General features: G+C 34.6%; 2 protein-coding genes across 2 annotated transcripts; both read left to right on the plus strand.

Moving 5' to 3' along the window:
- Window positions 1–1,575: 1,575 nt before the first annotated feature.
- Window positions 1,576–5,164, plus strand: LOC132174046 (gibberellin 20 oxidase 1-like). The gene is made up of 3 exons (XM_088514467.1): window positions 1,576–2,066; window positions 4,213–4,540; window positions 4,910–5,164. Exons 1-3 carry the CDS (start codon window positions 1,576–1,578, stop codon window positions 5,162–5,164), a joined length of 1,074 nt encoding a protein of 357 aa, XP_088370593.1.
- A 9,312-nt stretch (window positions 5,165–14,476) lies between these two features.
- PLA-I{BETA]2 (alpha/beta-Hydrolases superfamily protein) lies at window positions 14,477–16,237 on the plus strand. The gene has a single exon (XM_059587673.2). It carries the CDS (start codon window positions 14,523–14,525, stop codon window positions 16,113–16,115), a length of 1,593 nt encoding a protein of 530 aa, XP_059443656.2. The 5' UTR covers window positions 14,477–14,522; the 3' UTR covers window positions 16,116–16,237.
- Window positions 16,238–24,397: the final 8,160 nt, after the last annotated feature.

Consider the following 24,397-nt stretch of genomic DNA (forward strand, 5'->3'; position numbering starts at 1 on the left):
TTAAAAAAAAGGCTTGGCCCAATTATAACAAAAATCATTTTATACCTGAACCTTAAACAACCCAAATTACCATGCGCAACAACCTAAATCTGTCATTAAAAATTAGACATGAGCAATCGCATTTAAGAGCAACGTAAAAGAGATTTTAACATAGTAAGAGCAACAACATAGAAGTGAATCTCGATCCATTGAAATTCTTAAGAGAATTTCAATTTCTAAAATTTCAGATCTAAGCTATTTATTTTCCATCAAAAGGTCATTGTTCTGCCACGTGTCCCACTACTAATAAAATAATTAATATTTATTATTTTATTATTTTATTAGTAGTGAAACACATGACAGAACAATGACCCTTGGATGAAAAATAGACAGCCTAGATCTGAAATTTCAGAAACTGTTAGTTATTATTTTATTAGTGGTGGGACAAGTGGCAGAACAATGACCCTTAGATGAAAAATGGACAGCTTAAATATGAAATTTCAGAAATTGAAATTCCTCAGTAGATCTTGATCATAGAATCCATCTGTGTGTTTTTTTTTTTTTTGAGTTGATTCTGTATCAGTTGATAATGGAGTAGAATCTATCTGTTTCCAGCAGTAATTTATTGTTGTTTTGGAGGCTGATTGGCCGGCTACTCACCAACTGTTGAACATCTTGTATAGGAATCTTAGTTATTTCCGGACTGGTGCGGCTCTTATAGAATCTTAGGTTTCTTCACTAATAAAAATATATCCTCATTAATTTCATCATGACAATCTCTATAACAAGATCCACCAAAAGTATCTTTGCTACATTCCAATTTATCCCTCGAAACTTTCAAACAAAAAAAAAAACCCAATTATCATAACCAAATATAGGATTAGGATTAGACATACACTGAGGTAAAAGATGGAACGAAATCGGAAATTCACGACAATTACTTAGGGCATGTAATGTGAAAGATCTCATATGTGTGTCATCTGCATAAATAAATTTTGAGTTATCCGACCATTTATCAGACAAAGGAGTTCCATATGAAATTTTTCACATTATCGGTCTAAATTGCTAGCAATGTGGTTAAATAATTTTTGTAGATCCTTATCCCACCCAACCATTTATCAGAGCAAGTAGGTTTCATATGGTATCTCTCAAGAAATGCTATACATTGTCCCATATTTTTTTATTATTCTCAAAACCTATGTGGCTTGATCTCTCATAACATTTGGTGATGGAGATTGATTTTTTAGATGAGAGACCATGCCACATAGGCGTTGAAGAGATGAAAGGAAAATAAGAGGTGATAAAAATAAAATTACTCAAAGTCTCTCCTACTATTTGCTCAAATTACTAGCAATTCGAACAGAGAATCTACTGCAGGTAAATCCTTATACATCAAGGCTATAGGAAGAGAAAATAATGATCCTATTTTGAATAAAATCATCAAGGAAACCCCAAAATATCTTGTTCTAAGGCTCACGTAAAACATTAAAAAAAAAAAAAAACACACACACACAACCGGAGATGCCCTACTCAAAATTTTGCTTTATATAGGGTATGAGTGGTTGAAAGCATGCCAAAGTTGTCAAAGAGTTTACAATGGCTCAAGAAGTTGAAGAAGAACATGTTGAGTCACTCTCCATGGGAAACGATTTACAGGTCAAAAACTTCATATGGTCCGAGGAAGAATGGCCGGCAATAAACTACGACGACTTCGCCGACGGAGACGACATTCCCGTCATAAGCTTCCGGGGAGTTTGGGACGGGCAAAAAAACAGAGACTACCAGAATTTGTGCGAAGCCATGGTAACTGCTTGCAGCAACTGGGGATTCTTCAAACTAGTAGATCATGGGGTTGCTCTGGAAACCATTGACAAGTTTAAATTCCGGTTGAACGAGCTTTTTGATCTTCCAATGGAGAAGAAGATGAAGGGTGGTAGGTCAGTGAGCTTGCCGTTGGGGTACAGTGCCACAAATCCTGAGTATGGAAAAAATTTGCCTTGGGCGGAGATCGTGCAATTGCTTCAGTCACCGCAGCAGGTTGTCGCGTTTGCTGCGAAGGTGTTTGGTGATCAACATCAACCATTTAGGTAATGTTTCTTTTTTCTGTCGAAAAAAACAGAGCCGATTATGAAAACTAGAGTCACCAAAATATAATATATGTTTTTAATTTTGAGAATGAAATGTTTGAGTTTTAGGCTTGTGACAAATAAAAACATAGGCAATTATACTAAGAAAGAAAAAAGAAAAAGAAAAATATAACTATAAATCATTGCTAATTATTTTTGGAGAGAACATAGTTTAGTAGAGGTGAAAATGAATAATCGCTAGCTAACTGCCTTAAAAGCAGTTAGTCTAGCGGTTAGCGGTTATTGAGTTTTTTAAAACCGCTAACTGCCTGTATTATATAAATATATAATATTTATACTTATAACATAATCAATTGACCATTAAATCACAATAATTTTCGTTAGAGAATTAAATCACAATTTAAGTATTAATGTATTATCACTATAATTTATATGATTATATCTCATGATCAATTGGTCATTAAATCAAGTGATTATAAAATAACAAATTATACATATATAATATGACATAAGTAATAAGTATACAAGTTCATACTAATACAATAATAAAGTACCTAAAGATTTAGTTCCAACGTATTTTATAAACTTATAAGTCCATATATGTTATTTGTATCATATGTTGTGTAAAAGTTAATCCACAAAGATTGTGGAATTTTATTTATATTTTGTGTTTAAGTCTCCATTCAAGTCTTTTTAAAACATTGGTAATTGACTAAATGTTATATAATTAGGGGTGTAAAAAAAAAGGGGGAAAATTGGGACTTGAACCAGTAAACCGAAAAACCAGGCAAAACCGGTAATCAGGGTGCCCGGTTCCGGTTACCGTTTTGGGGTTTTTAAATACCCGGTTATAATCAGGTAACCGGGTATATAATAATAATAATAATAATAATAATATATTTTTAATTTTATATATATTTTTTCGAATTTAGTATATTTATTATTATTATTTTACTCTAAGGTTCACAAAAATTGTAAATCACTTCTATATTTTCGAATTTAGTATATTTATTAATATTTTTGAATTATTATTATTTTTTTAAATGGGGCACAAAATGGTTAAATTAAGCCCAAAAATTAGGCCCAATACCTAAAATAAACTCAAAATAAAATGCAAAAAAAATTTAAAAAATTGGATAACCGGGTACTAACCGAAACTGGCCGGTTATTGTATAACCGGTTAATTGGGTACCCGATTCCGGTTCCGATTTTCAAAAATCAAAAACTGGTACCCCGATTCCGATTCTCGGTTTTGGCCAATAACCAAGAATTGGAATCGGGTTTTCACCCCTATGTATAACTTCCATTTTTTTTTTTTAATTTTATTAGTATAACTTGTATTCTTAACAAGTTATGATTTACATTTAAGGATTTTGATTTTGATTTTGATTTTTTTTTTTTTAAGTACAAGTAGATGTAAATTAATGTAAATTTGAAGTCAAATATTTTAGATTTTTCAATATGGGCTCCTTTGAGAACAATTTGGCCCTATTTGGTATATAAAAACAAAAACAAAAAAAAGCTCAAAATTGAAAATAGGCCCAAAGGCCCAACTTTGAAAAAAGCGGTTATAGTGGGCGGTTATATGTTTACTAACTGCTAACCGCCTAGTGAATGCGGTTAGTAAAATTTAGACCGCCTTTTCACCCCTATATATATTTTAGCCTTCCAAACTATTACTTATTTTGTAATTATCTCTCCGAACTTTAAAAAGCGACATTGAAGCCCCACATATTACCATTATTGTTCAAATTAGACACTTCTGCATTTTTCTTTCCAAAATACCCATGAAGTTGTTAATAAATAAAATTTAGAAATATATAAAAATAACCATTTGAAAAAAATAAAAATAAAGGGGGCTAATATCAAAAGGGCCACCCATTTTTGGTGCCTTTAGTTTTTTTTTTTTTTTAAATGGTTACCTTTCAATAAATTTAAGGGTATTTTGAAAAGAAAAATGAAGAAAGTGTCTAATTTGACACGATGTGATAGTGTGGGAGGCTCTAATGTCACTTTTTAAAATTTGAAAGTATAAGTGCAAATTAAAGGGGTGAGAGTCCGGAAGTTAAAGTGTATTTTTTTTTTTAATGAGCTCTCCCTGTACTTTTTAGACTAATTAACTTAACATTCTTAATAAATATTTCAGCAATGCAATGATTGAGTACATGCAAGAATTGGACAAACTAGGAATGAGAATATTTGAGATGTTGGCTCATGGACTAGGCCTCCAGGAAGACTACTTCACAAGGAACTTTGAAGAGAAAGATGCCACCATGATTAGGGTTAACAGATATCCTCCCTGTCCCCTCCCAGAAAAATGTCTAGGGCTTGGGAGCCATTCAGACCCTCACACCATGACAATATTGTTGCAAGACCATGTGGGTGGCCTTCAAATCTTAAAGAGTGACAACCAATGGGCTGGAATCCGACCTGTCCCCAATTCCTTTGTCATCAACATTGGTGACACCCTTGACGTATTCCCTATCTCTCTCACTTTTCCACTACATTTACACACACCGACATGGATAAGAATCCAAGACAATTATCCGTTTTTAGTTTGAGCAAGTAATGTGAGAGATTGAGTTTATATGAAATTCACTTGTTTTTGATAGTTGGCCGAACGGTCCAAACCTTATTTGGGTAGATGGGTCCCATATAAACCCTCTCACATTACCTACCCAAATTGTTAGTAATTCGAACAGATAATTGTTGTGGATTGAAGGTTCAAATGATTTCATTATAGTATTTGTACACACATTTCACTCTCACTAGCATTCTATATATTGTTCTTCTTATGTTAAATAAGACTTGGATGTTAGAATTTTTTTTTATTTTGTTTGTAGGCATGGACTAATGGGAGGCTAAAGAGTGTTGTACACAGGGCAGTGGTGAACAAAGAGAAGCAAAGGCTATCAGCAGCATATTTTCTTAGCCCAACAAGCTCTGCCATAATACAGTGCCCTCCTCAGCTCCTGGACCCAGGCACCAATTCTAGGAAGTACACTCCTTTCACTTGGGAGGATTTCAGAAAGGAGCTTCTAGTACAAAAAAGGGTGCTAGGGAAAACTGCCCTCAATAGATATCTCATATCTAATTGACCGGGCGCGATGCTATTTAGTAAACTCTTGTATAACTGTCATGTAAGATAATGCGGTAATAAAAATCAGCATTTTGATCAGAGTTTGTAAGAAAGAAAAAAATTAAGCTCCAATCCAAAAGCTGATTTATGTTGCCACGCCATCTAGTTATATGCATTCCAGTTATACAAAAGTACTAAATATCATTACTCTTAGCAAGGCCAAGGCATAAGCAGTATTTTACATTTTAATAAAATGGAGTTATTGAGTTCAATCCATGGGAGAGGACCGATTTAGGAGAGGCTACCTCAATTGTGTAGCCGACTTTTCATGGTTTTGTTTTATTGAACTTCCTATATGGCGGGAAAAAATCAATATTATTGTTATGAATTGCAATGCCCTTAACTTGAAGCTCATCAACAGTGACTCCTCCTAGGTCAATCATCTGAAATCCTCATTCGAATGGAGTTGTAGACGAATGTTTCTTCTTCCAAATTCTGTCAAAGCTCTAGGGGTGTCAAAAAAATAAAAAAACAGGGTACCAACTGGTAACCGGGAAACTGGTTTTGAAACCAGTTGGAAAAAACCGGTAATCGGGTATCCGGTTCTAGTTCTCGTTTTTGGCACCTAGTTATAACCGGATAACCGGGTAACCGGGAATATATATAAAATAATATATATTTTTAGGGCATTTTTAAACATTGAATTTTTATGGCATTTGTAAACATTGGATTTTAATGACATTTTTAAACAATGAAATTTTAGGACATTTTTAAACATTGGATTTTTTTTTTTAGGCCCAAAAAGCCAAAAACAATGATTTTTTAGGTTTTTTTTTTTTTTTTTTTTTGGAACAATCACAACAAAGCCCAACTTATTTGGACAAAAATGCTAATTGTGTTTTTTAAAAAATGGGCAAAAAATTGTTAAATTAAGCACAAAAATTAGACCCATGGCCTCAAATAAGCTCAAAATTAGGCCCAATACCTAAAATAGGCCCAAATATATATATATTTTAAAACCGGTTACCCGGTTCGGGTAACTAGGTACCAACCGGAACGGCTGGTTATTGTATAACCGGGTTCCCAGTTACGATTTTTCAAAATTAAAAAACTGAGTATCCCGGTTCCGGTTCCCGGTTTTGGCCAATAACTAGAAATCAAGACTGGGTTAACACCCTTAGTCAAAGCAAAATCGCTTGTCAGCAAGTAACGTTCGAACGCGTATGCAGATCACGAGTGATACTATTTTATCTCATCTATACGAGATTTGCCAACGAGATTTTCTACTTGCATAATCACTCTAGGCAAGTTGGCTTGTTTTCTTTCTATACTTCCAATGTTTGAACCCTAAAATTGGGATTTGTCGTCTTGCATCAAGTTGCTGCCATGGGGCTTTTGGAAATTCATAGTAATTATTTCTTAAAAAGTGTTTTGTGTTTTATTTTTTATTTTTTAAAAATCTTTTATATTTGGAAAAAGTTTTGTAATTTGTTTGGAAAAGTATGATAATAATGGAGGCACATATAAAAATCCATTTTTGAGTTAAGGATTTTCGAAAAAAAAAAAAAAAAAAAATCAAACACACCCCTAGTTTGGTTGAACACAGACTCAAGTGTTTATCCAAAATGCATCACACGCTTCCTCACTAACCCTAAACAACTTTAGACTGTAATAGACATTGACTTGGAAGAAATTAGTTAATGGATATATAAGAACCCTAAAAGGGGGACACAACCCAAAGGACATTTACTTTGTACCTTCGCATTTCAGATTTCACATTCTTATATAGTTTACTTTGGACTGATCATTAATGCATCCTTTTACTCTGGTTGTTGGCTGTCTCTCCCTCACCATGTGCCTCTTGCTTTTGTGCATTCCATCACGTTGTTTTTAAGATTCTATGACTAATGAAAGGTCGGCCAACTGTAATTATTATACAGGGCGTGGTCATAGTAATTTTGTATCTGTCGAGAATTGCTTATATGAGGGACCTAGACCGCAAAAATCATTGGTACTTTTTCAAAATCAATTTAATCATAGCTTGATTCAGTTTCAGCAAAACATTAGTAAAATTTAAAGCACTTTGCCTGTGTTTGGCAAAGGGCCGGACCAGACCCAAAAATCCAAAAAATTATTCTCAAAATCAATCATAACATTTTTACTTTTTACATCACATCAATCATTTTTTATTACTATTCAAATAATAAAATTACTACAAAACAAATTTTTTCACATTTTTATACAAAATATTCTTACTTTTTTCTTTCATATCAATCAAATCTGCTATAGTACCGTTCCACTCCCTTTTTCCATTTTATTCCCAAACACAGCCAATACCAAACCGGTGTAAGTGATTCTCTATTGCGAAGTATCGAAATCATGCCTTAATACATTCCTAACCTCGTTGGGATTTCTTTGAGACCGTTGAACCACGGCTGTTATTAATTATTTAGCATTACTCTTTACTAATAGCTCAACCATTGGATTAACATTTTGATGAAAAAAAAAAAAAAAGTACTTCTGCATGATTTCGCTGTAAATCGGTCACTGTTTGGTCGCTCCATTTGCGGCGGCAGGCGTGTCGGCGGTCGCTTAGTATGTTTCTGGGCAAGTTCTTATTTATTTATTTTTTTTGATAAGTACGTGTCCACTACTAAATTATATGCAGTTGTATTATACTAGAAATAAATTATAAGAGAAACTGCATTTACTCCTTTCTGGGCAAGTTCTTATTGGGATTCATGGGGGAGAAAACATGTTTTTTAATCTTCTTTCTTAAAGCTATGTTTGGCGTGTCGGTGGTCTCTCTGAGTTGAAAACGACGGGCAACCCCACCTGCTTTCCTTTTGCATTTAATGTACCAAACATGCCGTTTGTTTTGTTGTATAACGATGATCGCAAACCATAATAAACAAGTCTTTCCACGTTGCTTGCACGTCATTACCGTGTCCCACGCATTCCTCATTATCCAATATTTATATATGTGGGGCTGGCTGGGGTAGGAATCTTAAGATAATCTTTTCAGATGGAAATTTTTTTTCCTTTTGTTTGAAAAAAATGTTATCACATGGTATATATAAGTCAAGGTAATTTTAATCTTTTTTTTTTTTTTTTTTTTTTTTTTTTTTTTGTAAGTGTTTTGTGTTTGAACCTATTTGTTTGCACTTTTTTTATTTATTCATTATAGAAAGCAGAAGATAGAAAAAAAAAAACGTTACCAAACGAGAGTGTCTTTCTTAATGTTTGTATCACATGTTCTTTATGTTAAAGTAATTATTAAGTGATTAAATTTATCTTTTTCTATCAGCTTAAACTTTTTGGACAACTTGTAGTGTAACATGGTATCAGAATCAAAGGTTCTGAGATCAAACCTTGACTCCATCAAATCATCCAATCTAAATTAAATATTTCACGTGTTAAACATCACCTATTGAAAGAGAATTTAAGCTCATACGTGAAGATAAATATTAAAATAATAATTAATCTAAGTGTCTACTACTAAATTATATGTAGTTGTATTATACTAGAAATAAATTATAAGAGAAACTGCATTTACTCCTCTATGACTGTCACTTTTTGTTTTTTTAATAATGTCTTTTAAATGTTTTAATTTTTGCAATGTCGTCCCAATTTAATTATCATTGAGATTGCAACACCTCTTTTGTGATAGGAAACGATAAGAATACCCTCTATAAATAATATATATATATATATATATATATATATATATATATATATATATATTTTTTTTATCTTAACCGAAATATTTTTGTCATTTTAGATTGTAAAAAGAAAGCATTTATTACAACCCTAATAGTAGATTGAAGCGACAATATAAAAATTAAAACATTAAGAAACACATTGCAATAATAATAATAATAATAGTTTAAGGAAAATAAACATAATTAAACCTAAATTATATATATTTTTAATTATTATTATTATTATTATTATTATTATGGTTAGGAAGAAGAAAGGCATGGATTCCCACAATGTGGAATGCATGTGTTCCGTCAAAGCCGCTGGAATCTAATTTAGGGGAGACGACAGATTCGCCAACACAGGAGAAGTGAGACACGTGTGCCTGCACATGTTTGTGAAGGAGAGAAATCATGATGAATCTTTGAACTCTTTTTTTGCTTTATTTGGTTTTCTCCAACCTCCATTTACTTCGTGTTAGTAGTGTTAGTTCGACCCTACTTTGGACTTTGGAGAATGATGAAAGAGAATTGGGATTATAGCCGTAAAATTTGCGGAAGAAAAACGCTACATACTACATTCATATTTCATTTTTATTTTACTGTGTTGAATAGATTGGGATTTATAATAATTATTTAGTTGTTCAAATTGCTAACAATTTGAGCAGTCGTATGCATAGATGGCTAGACGGTCCAAATAAATTTTTTTGGAAAGTTGAGTCCCATGTACATAGGCTCCCTCACAATAACAGTCGAAATTGCAAATAATTGTTGCGAATTTCTATTTTGGCTGATGTGAAAATGTGTAAGAGTCTCTAAGAGATAATTCAATTGATTGAATATCACGTTTTACCAAGCGGAAATTACTAGTTTGAATCTATTTCCTCCATTTCTCTCATCTTGTGCAAACGTGTAAAAAATAAAAATCAAATATTCAAAAAAGATATAACCTAAAAGACTTTAACATGTGCATGTTTTACATGAGCAGAACGTCCTTTTATTTATTAGATTCTATGGAGGACAAGCAATCCCACATAGCCCAATAAATTAAAGTTATAAAGGCTATAGTATCTAATATTACTCAAAAGTGAAAAACCCAAAAAGCGACGGCCTCAATAAAGGGTTGCTTTTGAAGAAGAAAGTATAAAGTATACTATAAAAAATAAAGTTTAAAGTACTGGTAATGCTTGTCGCCATGTCAATGACGACAAAAATTTGCCCTTCAATTGGTGATGAGTTAGTGATAGGAAAAAAAAGAAGAAAAAAAAAGAGAGTTAATAATAGTGATCACTAGAGAGAGCAAAAAATAGAGTTGTACCTGCGCCAACCGCTGCGAAAGCATGGAAAATTTAAGTATTACGATCGGTACAAGTGAGCCACAACTCTCACCCCAACATAATCGATTGCAAAAGTCACGAAACCTACAAAATGCGTCAACAGAAAAGCCTCCAATGAGGGTGTGCCACATGGATGGCAAATACGGAAAACCGGTTATGAAAGCTAGGCAGTAAACACCTGATAAAAAAGGGGATTTGGTCCCCTTCTCTTGGAAATTATCTTCGGATAATTTTCCAATAATATTTTCCCAAACTATTATGACTTAAAGCATCAAAACTATTAATTTTTTGGCCCGCTCGGACAAACTCTTATATTAAACTCTCATTTCCTTGTACTCACTTCATCTAACTGCTCTCACTCAAAAGTTGAGCAAAGTTCACTCCTTTTAACTCTTATTATAAGGCGTGTGAATTTGACCGTTAGCTGCCGAGTATGGCGAGTAAATCTATCACTCTCTAAAGATGATAAACATGTTCCATGCAATGATCAATGGAGGGGGCTACGCGTTGATGGCTATTGGCCACATAGTTGAAATTTTTGTGTACTATTAGGCAGTATAGTGGAGTGATGTGAAAGAGCGATGGAGACATGCCAAACCCATATATATATGGAAGAGAATCTCTAGATTTATTGCGTTTTACATGCTTTCCTTTTCGATGTGGGACAACTCCATAGTGGAAGTATAAATTGAATTTTATAATCATCATCCCAGAAGGATTTCCGCCATGTGATTAAAACATGCAATTAACTTCTCTGCGTGTGGGAAGTAAAAAATTTACACAGAAGTGACAGCGTTTCGCAACCCCCAACCCCCTTCCTCTCCCGCGTGCTAAGAACAGGAAAAAAAAAGCAAGAGTACAAGAAAAACGTTTTTGACATGGAAAAACGTTTTTTTTTTTTTTTTTTTTTTAATTATGAAACATGGAGATATATTTGTTACGGACAAAAATTTTCTTCAAGCTAGTTTGGAAGAAATATCTTCCAACCCATGTAAAATAGTGTCAAATGTCTATAAACATTTAAAATATATATTAAATTTAGTCTAAGTTAATAAATTGCTACTAATAAAGTTAAAAATTTAATGTACATTTTAAATATTTATAGACACTTAGCATTATTATACATGAGTCAAAGGATATTTTCTCCAAACTGATTTAGAGGAAATTTATGTCCATATGTTACATAGTGATGTATTTTGATTGGAAAAAATTAAAAAGTGAAAAGCAATTAGTACCATGATAATGCGCTCATTATCTCCAATTAATATATAGAGCTTTTAAAATTAATATTGTGCACATTCTACACCACACTAATTGGAAACACTTAATTATCACTTTGAAGTAAAACAGTTCGCAATGAATGCATGCTAGTGGGCGTCTAGGAATTTTGTTTTCCATATATATATATATATATATATGCTTGAACTCCTAAATTGTTACTCATCAAACTATTATTTTGTTGAGAAAGTTTCACTTACAACTTCTGATATTTTATAATTTTTGTAATTTTAGTGTATACATCTTTTTATTTTTTTCAATTTCGACAACTTTCCTTTAGGATTTAATGGTAAATCCTAAAGGAGCAATTTTTTTAGGAAAAAAGAAAAGAAGAAAAAAATTGCAAGGATTTAGGAGTCGATTAGGATTTAACGGAATTTGCAAAAATACTAACGCTTGAATCTTATAAAAAAAATTAATATATATAATTTTTTTTAAAAAAATAGATATTTTAGAAATTTTGGCAGGATTATAAAATAAAATCCTAGGTGAAATTGAAAAAAAATTGAAAGATTGATACACTAATTAGCTTAATTGACACTTGTTAAAGTTTTTTAAGAATGATGAAAGATGAGAGTTGGTAAGGTAAGTTTTTCCTACTTTGTTTTTGTACATATCCAAACCAAATTCAATTGTTAATTTATATCTTTTCCTTTCTATGGGGAAAAAAAATGCAGGGAAGAAATATGAGCTACGTGCGTGCGTATAGACTTTATTAAATCTCTTTAATATATGTTACAAAGTTTGATTGTGTTGCTTAACACTAAAATTAGAAACGGCTCTTTTTTTCAAAAAAAAAAAAATAAAGTATATAATGGTGAGAGTTTGGCTAGCCAGTTCAGGATTGTTGAATTAAGAAATTGCCTTTTGGAATACTTTTGACTTGAATTTCTCCTTTTAGAACTCATTCAAAATTCAGCCTTTTACTTTAACTGCCCAGGGAATAGACTTCCTCACCCAATTCCCTAATGACCCATCTGCTTACACTTCTTCATATTATTTCAGCTGTTGATGACATATTAGAGAAATTTTAGCATTAGGTAATCATCTGGAGTATTCAAAAGGCAATGGATTTGAATATTGAAAAAAATTGTTGGGATATTTCTCAATTTTTATAAATACATTTGCAGGGTATTCGCATCGGGCTAGTCAAAATAATCAAAACGTCATTTTAATTAGTTAGCCTCGAAACAAAGAACACCAAAAAAAGTTCAAAATCCGAATAGCCATTTTGGCTAAAAGCATTCGTAACGTACGGCTTCTTTGTATCATATTTCACAAAACGTCACTTACAACATCTTCCTTATTGTTTCCATAACGATTGTGTAGCTTTTTTAGCTTTCAGATTTTGTAAAAAATGTGAGAGTATATAAGAAATGACGTTGTTTTCTAAAATTTAAGAAAAATAAAAAGAAAACTGTTAAAATGGTCTAACTCTAAGGATTTGATTAGCACGTAACTCAACAACCCATTAAAAAAAAAAAATCAATATCATTCTCTCTTATTTAGAAACAGTGAAAATAAATAAAAATAATAATATTTTAAATAAAAAAACAAAGATTAATAACTAAAATATTGAGCAGGTTCGAAAAAATGAATAGTTAAAATAAATAAATAAACAATATTCTTCATTATTCCTTTTCCATTATAAACCAGGTGTTATTATATATACATATCATACTGTCGGTCCACGACTAATATTCAACTATCAATTTGAGTCTGACCAATGAAAAAGATATATAACTTTACCAATAAATATATATATATATACGAGGGCAAAAAATTGTAAAATCATAATTCATTTTCACATAACTGACTCTTCCGTCGAGGTGCTGTAGTCTATTTTCAGTAGTACCTTTATTAGTTTTCCATGACGAAAAGTCGACGACGAATTAAAAATAAATAAATAAATAAAAAGAGTTTTCGTGGACAAAATCCTCAGCCTGGAGCCCAAGAAATGTCACTTCGGTTATCTCACATTTATGAGGAATACTTTAAACTTGGAATACGATTGTCAACGTTTGAGACCACGAAATTTGAGATATTAAATTAAAATTAACATATTTAGTCTCACCCATACACTTGAAAAGATTCAAACTCTAGCATTAACGAGTTAAGATTGAAAAATTTATCGGTTTAATTAAATAAGTCAAAACATAGTGAGCCTATATAATTTTTTACTTATGTTCGATATAATTTGAACTTGACGAACGATATTTAGGGTTGATAATTTTTAAGACGACTCACGAATCAAATATGAATTCAAAACAAAATTAACCAATTAAAGGGTCCAACACAGTCCACACGTTTAAATAAATGTGTCAAATTAAAATTAATAGATATAATTTTATGAGAAATGTTTTATTATTTTTTTTTTTTGTATATTTTCTATTTATTTATGTATAAAATATGAATAAATTTATAATTAAATATGTGAGACGAAGTGTAAGTCTCATAAATTTAATAATAATAAGTAGATAATTGTTTCCAAAATGTAGCTCAATCGACTAAAATCACGTTTAATGAAACAGATATTACTAATTTGAATCTCTCACCTGTGCGTACAAGTAAAAAAATAATAATAATAATAATAATTTTTTAATTTTATACTCATAAATGGACGATGAGACAAATTGCCGGCAACGTCGTAGTGAACGGAGTGCCTGAAGTGAGACATGGCCTTTCACGCCCGAGAGCAGACTTTTAAGAATGTCTTTGTCTTCGGTTACAAAACACGAACGCGCCAATTCAAGTCGAATGGAACAGGTCTCTAAACTAAAATAAATAAATGAAAGTAGCGATAAAAAAACATATTAAAACAAAAAAAAATGAATAGAATAGGTCAATACGTCTATTGCTTACTATACCCTCCAACGTCTATTCGCATTTACGGTTTCCTCAGATATTTGCAGTATGGTTCTCGTTGTAATTATAGGTATATTGAAGGGCATTTAGCAAGATTCACTCTATATAAAGGCTGCTTTGATCTATTCAATCCCAGTTGGTTTTGGCTTTCAGTGTCTCTTCTTCATCTCTCATTGACTCTTTCTCTCTCTCTCTCAAGATGATGGCTTCCATGCTTCCCGCTAACAATATCCAAATGTTTCAGGCCAGACAGAACAGTTTCAAATGCCAAATGTCTCCGTTAAACCCATTAACAAGATCTTCTTCTTCTTCTTTTTCTACTTCTTGTTCTTTATCACAGACTCTGAAACCGGAAACATCAACGCGGTTACACCTAGCCAACCTCGAAAAACTTCTACAAACAACAGCGCCGCCGGACCGGAAACCGGTTCTTCAAGATTCCAATAATGGGTCTGTCGAAGTTAAAGGAAAAGGACCTCTGGAGGGGCTTAATTTGGCTAGACTTATGTGGCCGGAAATGAAGGCGGCCGAGGAAATGTCCCCCAGACATCTCAACCGCCTGCAACGGCTCCTGTCGAAGACAGACGAATACTCCCCGAGAAACAATCTCGGTAGCAAATGGCGGGAGTACCACGGCAGCAACCACTGGAAAGGGCTTCTGGATCCGCTCGACGAGAATCTCCGGCGAGAGGTGGTCAGGTACGGCGAGTTTATCCAAGCAGCCTACCATTCCTTCCACTCCGACCCTGCCATGTCGGCTCAGGAGCCTCCGCAGCCGCACCACGTGGCGCTCTCGGACAGGTCCTATAAAGTCACCAAGAGCCTCTATGCGACGTCGTCTATCGGATTGCCGAAGTGGGTCGATGACGTGGCGCCGGATCTTGGCTGGATGACCCAGCGGTCCAGCTGGATCGGTTATGTCGCGGTCTGCGACGACAAGCGGGAGATCAACCGGATGGGGCGGAGGGATATCATCATCGCCCTCCGGGGGACCTCCACGTGTCTCGAGTGGGCCGAGAATTTCAGGGCCCAACTTGCCGATATTAACCCGACGACGACCCACGGGCAAGCCAAAGTCGAATGCGGGTTCTTGAGCCTCTACAAGACACCCGGCGCTCACGTGCCCAGCCTAGCCGAGTCGGTGATCGACGAAATCAAAAGGCTCATGGAGTTGTACAAAGGCGAGACGCTAAGCATCACCGTCACCGGCCACAGCCTCGGAGCCGCCTTGGCTTTACTAGTCGCTGACGATATAAGCACGTGCGCCCCCGACGTACCTCCGGTCGCAGTTTTCTCCTTCGGCGGCCCTCGCGTCGGCAACAGAGGCTTCGCCGACCGCATCAAGACTAACAACGTTAAAGTTCTACGAATCGTCAACTCCCAAGACGTCATCACCAGGGTCCCCGGCACCCTCATGAGCGAGGAACTCGACCAGAAACTAAGAAACACGAAGGTCGGTGGTGTGCTCGACATGCTCGACAGAAACATGCCGTTGTCGTACTCGCACGTGGGAGAAGAGCTACGTGTTAATACGAAGATGTCGCCGTACTTGAAGCCCAACGCTGACATGGCATGCTGCCATGACCTGGAGGCGTACCTCCACCTGGTGGACGGATTCATGGCGTCAAACTGTCCGTTCAGAGCAAATGCAAAGAGAAGTTTAGTGAGGTTGCTCAAGGATCAAAGAGCTAATGTGAAAAAATTGTATACCAGCAAGGCAAAAAGCTTGAGTTTAAATCTTGAAACACCGCGGCTGCCCAGTATGTCTGGTTGCTTGCCAAGCCCATCTTGATATATATATATACACTGTAAAATGGTACATACTTCCACAAGAAAACTTGTAGCGAGGTAGATCTCCATGTTTTTGTGTATGGATCTAAATTTAATGGTTAATTAAATTTATTCATTTTTATGGTGTTAAATTTTTGCGATACACTGTAATTTAATTTGGCATCTAAACTTACGTGCTAAGAAGTGATCGAGGTTATCCATCCAATCCTAAAAAGTTTTTATAATTCAATATCAATGTTATTGGTCTAGTTAGGACAGTTAGGGCAACGTGAAATTAACCAATTGCAAAGGAAAAAAAAAAGTGATTATAGTTGGTCGTGCAATTTTTTTAACGACTGGATCTAGATTGGTGATGGGTCACTTACAAGATAGAGAATCGAGAACACTACAATGCTTAAGTTAGCGTGATGTTTGAAGATATTTTTGAAATAAGGCAAAAGTTTAATTTGAGAGAATTAACAAGAGTCTATATTTTAGATGATGATATGCTGCATTGTCCTACATTCAATCCTTATTTTTTCCCCCATGTAGTAGACTCGTGCCATTATCTCTAGGTAGTGGGTAGTTATTCCCCATGTGGTACCGGTGGATCATTATTCTTGGGATTGCTTGAGCGGGATTCATGTTGGATTTTATCCTTAGTAATAGTAATGAAAAATGTTAATAATCCATCTTAGTATTAAGCTCCGAGTAGAGATTTATGGCTGTCATGAGGCAGCCAAGCGTTAGACATTTACAATTTTTTTTTTTTTAATTAAAGAAGATAAACATTAAAGGAAAATTTAAATTTGAGATATTAACACCAAATTTAGGATGATTGAATCCCTTTTTAGTGAAATCATCCCTAGAGGGTTAACTTTTCACCCCTAAATTTTAATTTTGAATTCAAAAACAAGTTTTGAGGCATTACAAACTAAATATTAATTCATAAAAATTTAACTAAAAAAAAAATACGAAATGGGGGAAGAGAGAGAGATTACTACGATTTTTTTTTATTTTTTTATTTTTTATAAAGCTACGTCAAACTTTGACATACACTTATCTGACTCTTGACAGCCAAATAGCAGGACTCTTAAGCTCTTGCATTGAAAAGTTTCAATTTTAATGTCTTAAATTTCACACATCTTTTGATAAGTCTGAATCAGACAACCAGTATACCTATTAATTAACCGTTATTATCAGTTTGGTTGGCAGCTTTCACATTGGTCGAAGTCTACCTTTTGAATAGTAGTGGAAAGGACTACCATCTTTGTAATCCCACGATTCTTTGGCTGGCAGTACGTTTGGTATTGCTAGCTTTCTTGCTCTATCTTTTTTTCTTTTCTTTTTCCTTTTTTAAAAAGGACACCGACAATCCACCTACCCACCCTAGGCAAACATGGCATTCACACATTTTCATCAATTCAATCTGGTTTATATGGCGACCCAATTACCCATTCAGAGTCCTTGGAATATTTAAGAAAGAATTCTTATATCATATGGTAGTTAGATCAATTCTCTGCAATTTCGTGTACATTTGCTCATTGATATGAGTCCAAGTGTACCAAACACACGTAACATTGGCTTGGATGTTGCTTGGGAGAGAAGAAATAATTAAATAAATACATATAAAGAATATTGGGAGAGAATAATTTATAAAATAAAATAAATATAAAGAATATAGGGTCAGGGTGGTACCAAACTTCCCGTATAAATTAATAACTGCAAATTTTTCTTTCCTGTCGGTGAGAAGTTGGTACAGTAAAGTTATTGCTGTAATTTACTCCCCACACACGGCACTGGTTGTCGTCGTTTGGAGTAAGCAATGTCAATAACATGAGATTTCTACTTAATTTTCTCTCGTTTGGGGTTAAATACTTTGACTCTTTACTTGGTTTAACCACGCAGGTCATTTTTTGTGACAAAACATTCTTAATTAGGGACGTGTTAACAGTAAATGTTACTATTTCCAATTTTTCGACTCCATTTTTTTTTTTAACGTTTTTTTTGTAGCGTCGCTTTTCACGATTTAAATAATGACGTTTTTTTGTCAAAAGCAATACTATATTCACACGACACTATTTAGGTGCTTTTTTTGTAGTGCTCTTTACATACACGTCAATGTCCTTAAAAATATGACACTTGTGTCATGGCCAGCTTGTTGATATTATTTAAAAATTAAAAATTAAAAAATTAAAAATATAGTATTTAGCATTACTCTTTATAACTTATATATAAATATTGGAAAAAATTCACATACCTGCTCAAACTAGTAAACAATTGGCAATGTCTCTAAAACTTTAGATTGCAATAATGTCTTCTCCTTCAAACTACCAAAAAATTGTCAATATCCTTGCAAGGAAGAAAATACCCCTAATAAAATAAAAATATTAAAAAAAAAAAAGAATAAAACTAAAAATTTTAGAAAAGAACCAAAAAAAAAAAAATTGGAAAACCCTTCCATGTCAATCCCTCTTTCACGATTGTCATCCAAGGAACTTGGTCTCCTTTGTGTGTAAACACAACAAATTCAGTAACTAAGAGCAAACCCAAAAGTAGGAAGGGTTAAATTTCATTTGTGTCGATCCGGGGGGCTGGGAATTTTGGCGAAACATGGGGCTTCATGCAGTTCCGCCCTTGGGTCACACCCATTATTTGCTAATGAAAATTATGGCGAGGAGAAATCTTATCTTTGCGCTCCTTTAGACCTATGTGGATATATTCTCTTTTAGAAATGGAAAGGTTGTTATATGATTTTGTCGTGGTTTGTCTTGGTGTAATATATTGACATGATGCTATCAAAAAGAAAAAACTCAATGTTTGACTTAGCGGAAGACTAAGTAATAACAATTAGAAGCGTTTGCGTCTTGTGACAAAAAAAAAAAAACAAAACAAAAAAGCTCGCAAGCAAAAATAAAGTTAAATTTATGAAAAATATTTGAGAGAAAATTTTATGATTTGATAAAGTAATCATAATCTTAGTAGCAAGGGTTAAATACCTAAAACCCCCCTAGGGTTTCACTTTTTTACTTTTTTCTCTCCTAAGGTTTATTTTGTATCACAGGAGATTCTTGTGGTTTTGATAAAAGACCAAATTCGTTTTTCCGTCCATTGACCGTTAGTTGACCTAACGGAACTCCACGTGGGCCAATTAAAAGCTGACACTTTGCATAAGTTCCACGTCATCAATGATGACTGTATAGTAATATGCCACCTAATTAAAAAATAAAAAATAAACAGATACAAATTTTAAATGTTAGGTTTTATTTATTAAAAGGATTTGACAAATAATTAGATTGATTAAGGGTTTAAGATATAACATAAAACAACTAAATCAACACGATTGAAAGGAGAGAAATTTCCAAACGAAAAGCAGCGGGTTTTCACCCAAACCCTAGCCTCCGCCCAACCCAACACCACCCCAGCGTCCTCCCCGGTCTCTGGCGTCCTCCCTTTCTCCGACATCCTCCCATTCTTCGACGAACTCCAAATCCCCGATGAACCCCAAATCTCTGACGAACCCCAAATCTCTGACGAACCCCAACTCCCCAGTTTGACTGACGAACTCATCTTCTCCGACAGACCCACCTTCCACGGCCCAACCACCGCACCAACCTTCTCTGACGAACCCCACTCTCTGACGACAGACCAACGAGCCCATCTGCATACCCTAACTCGTGGTATGTTATTTTGGGTTGCTTTTACTGGTTTCCAGTTAAATAGTGAAGAACTACACATGTATTTAAATTGTTTGTAGGGCCTCTACTGCACGTGCTATTGGATTGTTGTTTTGGGGTTGCTTAACAATGAATACTTTTTTGGATTGTTATTTAGTTGGTGGACACATTGATTGATATTCAACTTTTATGCCTACTTTATTCAATGTGTGTTCTATTAAGAAATACTTTATTCAATGGTCATACTACATGTGTTAAGAACTTTTGTTGTTTTCTACATGTAAAGTTTTTTATTCTTGTTTGTATTATCTTGAATTTTGGAATTCTGCCTAACAACTTTTATATGAGTAATTTATTCAATGGGCCTACTGCATGCATGTGTTCGGACCTTTTGTGGTAGACTGAACAGTATAAAGTTTTTTGTTCTTATTTATATTATCTTGAATTTTGGAATTCTATTAAAAACTTATGAGTAATTTATTCAAGAAACCAATTACTGCATGCATGTGTTTGGACCTTTTGTTGTAGATTGAACAATATAAAGTTTCATATTCTTGTTTATATTATATTGAATGTTGAATTTACTGTTTTAGGGTTCCTAGGGTTTAACTTGTATGTAAGAGTCCAGTTACTAAAATGGCTAAAATACTCGTTTGTTGCCAATGTACAGAAATGGCTACATCTATTGTTGATCTTTTCATTCACCATCATGGATCTTTTAGTGAACCGAATTTGGAATATGTGGGAGGTGATGTGATGCCTGTAGAAGGTTTGAATGCAGACATGCTATGTTATTGGGATATAATGAACATATTGGAGGATTACTTGGAGTACAACTATGAGGACATACCAAGGTTGATGTTGTACTACAAGTTTGACGATGAAACCAATGACTACATACGTGGATTTACTAACGACAAAGACATCATGAATATACTCAAAGAATTGGCTAGTGTGAAGACAAACATATTGCATGTATTTGTGACTGATACTATAGAAGTTTCAATTCAATTCAGGTTTCCAATGATGATGATTTCTCATTTACCTGCACAAGTTTATGTGGAAGAACCTGCAGAAGAGCCCCCACAAGAACATGTGCAAGAGCATCAAGCTGCAAAGGTACAGGCTGCAAAACGAAGAGGTAGGCCTAAAAAATGAATTCACACTAAGGAGGGAGAGCATACGTCCGACTTGAGTGACTTTGAAGTAACGGATGGCGAGGAAGATGACATTTTCTTAGAAATGGATGAAGCACATATCAGTCAAACTAAGGAGGAGACAATGAAATGGTTTCAGTCGTGGTACAAAATAGAGACATCTAAGAATGTTGGGGATAATTCAAAAGAGCCGGATGAAGATGATGGCAATAGTGATGGTGGCATCTCGAGCATAGATAGTGATGATGTGAGTGACGAGTCACCGAGACGTGTTAGGAGGAAGTATCCTCAGTGGATGCTAAAGGCTGACTTGAAAGAGATAGTAGAATTGTATATTGGGCAGGAGTTTGTTGACTCCCGCCAGTTTAAGGATGCATTGCAACTTTTTGCTGTTCAAAATTTTTTTGACTACACCTACGTGCGCAATGAGAAAACAAGAATTACCGCCATTTGCAAGAAAACTTGTGGATAGAGAATTCATGCATCATGGTCATATAAGAGAGACTGTTTCCAAATCAAGAGTTACATTAAAGAGCACAATTGTGGAACTCACTACTACAACAAGAAGGCATCAATTAAGTGGGCTGCAAACCGATATTTGGACATCTTTCGGGACGAACCGAATTTTAAAGCAATTGCATTGAAGGAAATGATCAGAAAGGATTACAATGTTGATTTTACTTTGTCGATTTGTCACCGAGCAAAGAGGATGGCATTGGGTATTTTGACAGGAAAAAATGTGAGCAATATAAACATGTGCGAGAGTATACAAATGCATTAAGGAAGTGGAATCCTAGCACATCAGCTTATATACAACGGGATGACAGATTCTTCCAACGAATGTATGTGTCATTAGTAGCCTGCAAGAGGGGCTTCTTGGAGGTGTGTAGACCCATGATTTGTGTTGATGTTTGCTTCTTGAAGAGCGAGTTCGGTGGGCAGCCGCATGCGGCCGTTGCGAGGGATGCAAATGACGACATTTATCTACTAGCAGATGTTGTATGTGAATGTGAAGATCAGCATACATGGACATGATTTCTGAGCTATTTATTGGAAGATATTGGCAATTTGCGAGTACATACTTGATCATTCATATCTGATCGACAAAAGGTATAAATAAGTTGAATATTATGTATTGTTTGTATTTTGTTTAATTAACAATTAACATATTTTATTTTGTATTGGTAATCAGGGACTGCTCAATGCCATGGAGGATTTGATGCCTGGTCTAGAGCATCGATTCTGTCTCAGGCACTTGCATGCAAACTTTAAGAGGCAAGGGTTCAAGGGCAAGGCATACAAAGATGTTTTGGATGGTGCATCACGGGCAATGAGTTGTAATTCAAACACTACCTATCGGTCATTAGAGGTATGAGTGAAGATGCATTCGACTACATTAGCAAGATTGATCCAAGAACATGGTCAAGGCATGCATTTAGTGATTATAGTTGTAGTGATATATTAATGAACAATACTGCCGAGTGTTTCAATGCGTAGATCCTAGAGGCAAGAAATAAGCCTATCTTGGGATGCATGGAATTAATAAGGCGGCAACTAATAGCCAGGTTCGATCAAAAAAGGGCTGGAGCGGAAACTTCAAAAAAATTGATTTGCCATAAGATTGTGAAAAAAATGAAGAGAAACAAAAATGAGTCAAGAAACTACATTTGTCATTCGAGTAATAGATTGCAGTTTGAGGTCAACCATAGTCATGAGCCTAGGAGGATTGTTGATCTAGGGAGAAGAACATGTGGTTGTGGTAGATGACAACTCAATGGTATTTCATGCCCCAATACAATTTGTGCAATTTATGTACATAGGGAAGCACTTGAGGAGTATGTTAGTGAGTTGTATTCGATGGATACTTTTAAGAAGTCATATGCCCCCGATATATATCCGATACCATCAGCTTATAAAGAGTGGCCTATTGATCATGGTGTGGAACCTATACTGCCCCTATACCAAAAAAACAAAGAGGTAGGCCTAGAAAGGTGAGAAGAAGAGGAGATGATGAAAATGAGCCTATTGAAACAACCAAGGTCCGTAAGGGGTATGGGGTACATTGTGAAAATTATGGTCAAACGGGTCACAACGCTAGGAGTTGCCGCGAACCAGTCAATCCAAACAAGAAGATTTGGCCTAAAAAGGTTGTGAAGGCAAAGCCAAACAATAAAATTAAGGTTAGTTATTTTAACAATTTTATCAAAGTATTAATGTTGTCTTTATTTAAATAGTGAGCGTGTATTTATGACATTGTTTGTTCATATGGTGTAGCGGGGAGGATCACAAGCGGCAGGAGAACCCACCACCACTGTTGACGACACAGGCTCAATTAGCCAACCAGTATGGGTGAGTATTGAATTCAGTATGTGTTTAGTTTTAAATGTCTATTGTTGATATGGATGTTCATGTCTTTCAGATTGGAGGATCACAAGCGGAAGGACAATTCAAAGCACGATCATGTTTAGGACAGTATATGGCAACTCAATAGATTATTGGGTTTGCGGATGCTTTTTGATGTTTGGATAGTGGTTCCAATATTTTGATATGGGATGGATGTATTTTGGATGTATGTACATTAGATGTATGTATTTTAGATGGACTAGATAGTTTATGTTGGAGTTGTTTGGGATGGATGTATTTTGGATGTCAAATTTAAATGTCTCTTGTTGATATGGATGTGCATGTCTTTCAGATTGGAGGATCCAATATTTTGATATGGGATGGATGTATTTTGGATATCTGTACATTGGATGTATGTATTTTAGATGGAGTAGATAGTTTATGTTGGAGTTGTTTGGGATTGATGTATTTTGGATGTCAAATATCATCTAAAAAATCTATGCATGTAGTTGCTTCATTTTGAATCTTGGGAAAATTGTAATCAACCTTCTGTAAATGAAAAGTTAGAATCACATATTCAGAGAATCCATGCCTTCTCTTTGAGATAAAAAAAACTCGATACTAACTATTTCCCAACAAAATGACAACAAAATTAGTTTACAACAACATGACAATTTCAGAAAAACCAAGTTTACAATTCATAAGCAGAGGTACATAATTAGTTTACATCAGTTAAAAAGATACATCATTACATAAAATTCATTGTATAAGTACGACACAAACAACCAACAACATCATACACCATGGCAAAAACAAAGCATACATAAAAAATTTCTCTCTAGCTCTAAATATGACATTTTCCTTCTCTAGCTCTCGAATCTTTTCTATATGTATGACACCTTAATTTTGGATTTGCTTTACCCTTGTCAGGTAGTTATCATTTTCATTCAATAGATCTTCAAGCCTTGCCATGCAATTGTCTTTTTCATCATCCAGTTCTCGAAGCTTCTCTAACAAAGCAGGTAGAACCGTCATACCCCTCTTATAAGTTGGTTTGTCACGCAATTTGAAAAATCTGCAGGCAGCATTCCTTTGCATAAAAGTCAATCATGTCAAAGGCAAACAAA

This window comes from Corylus avellana, chromosome 3, assembly GCF_965113065.1.
Source record: "Corylus avellana chromosome 3, dhCorAvel1.hap1.2, whole genome shotgun sequence".
Lineage (NCBI taxonomy): Eukaryota > Viridiplantae > Streptophyta > Magnoliopsida > Fagales > Betulaceae > Corylus > Corylus avellana.

Bases quoted from the DNA above. Each gene is read 5' to 3' on its own strand.
- LOC132174046 (XM_088514467.1), top strand. From the start codon at position 1,576: ATGGCTCAAGAAGTTGAAGAAGAACATGTTGAGTCACTCTCCATGGGA. The intron at 2,067-4,212 runs GTAATGTTTCTT...TAAATATTTCAG, and splicing joins GATCAACATCAACCATTTAG to CAATGCAATGATTGAGTACA. The intron at 4,541-4,909 runs GTATTCCCTATC...TTTTGTTTGTAG, and splicing joins ACATTGGTGACACCCTTGAC to GCATGGACTAATGGGAGGCT.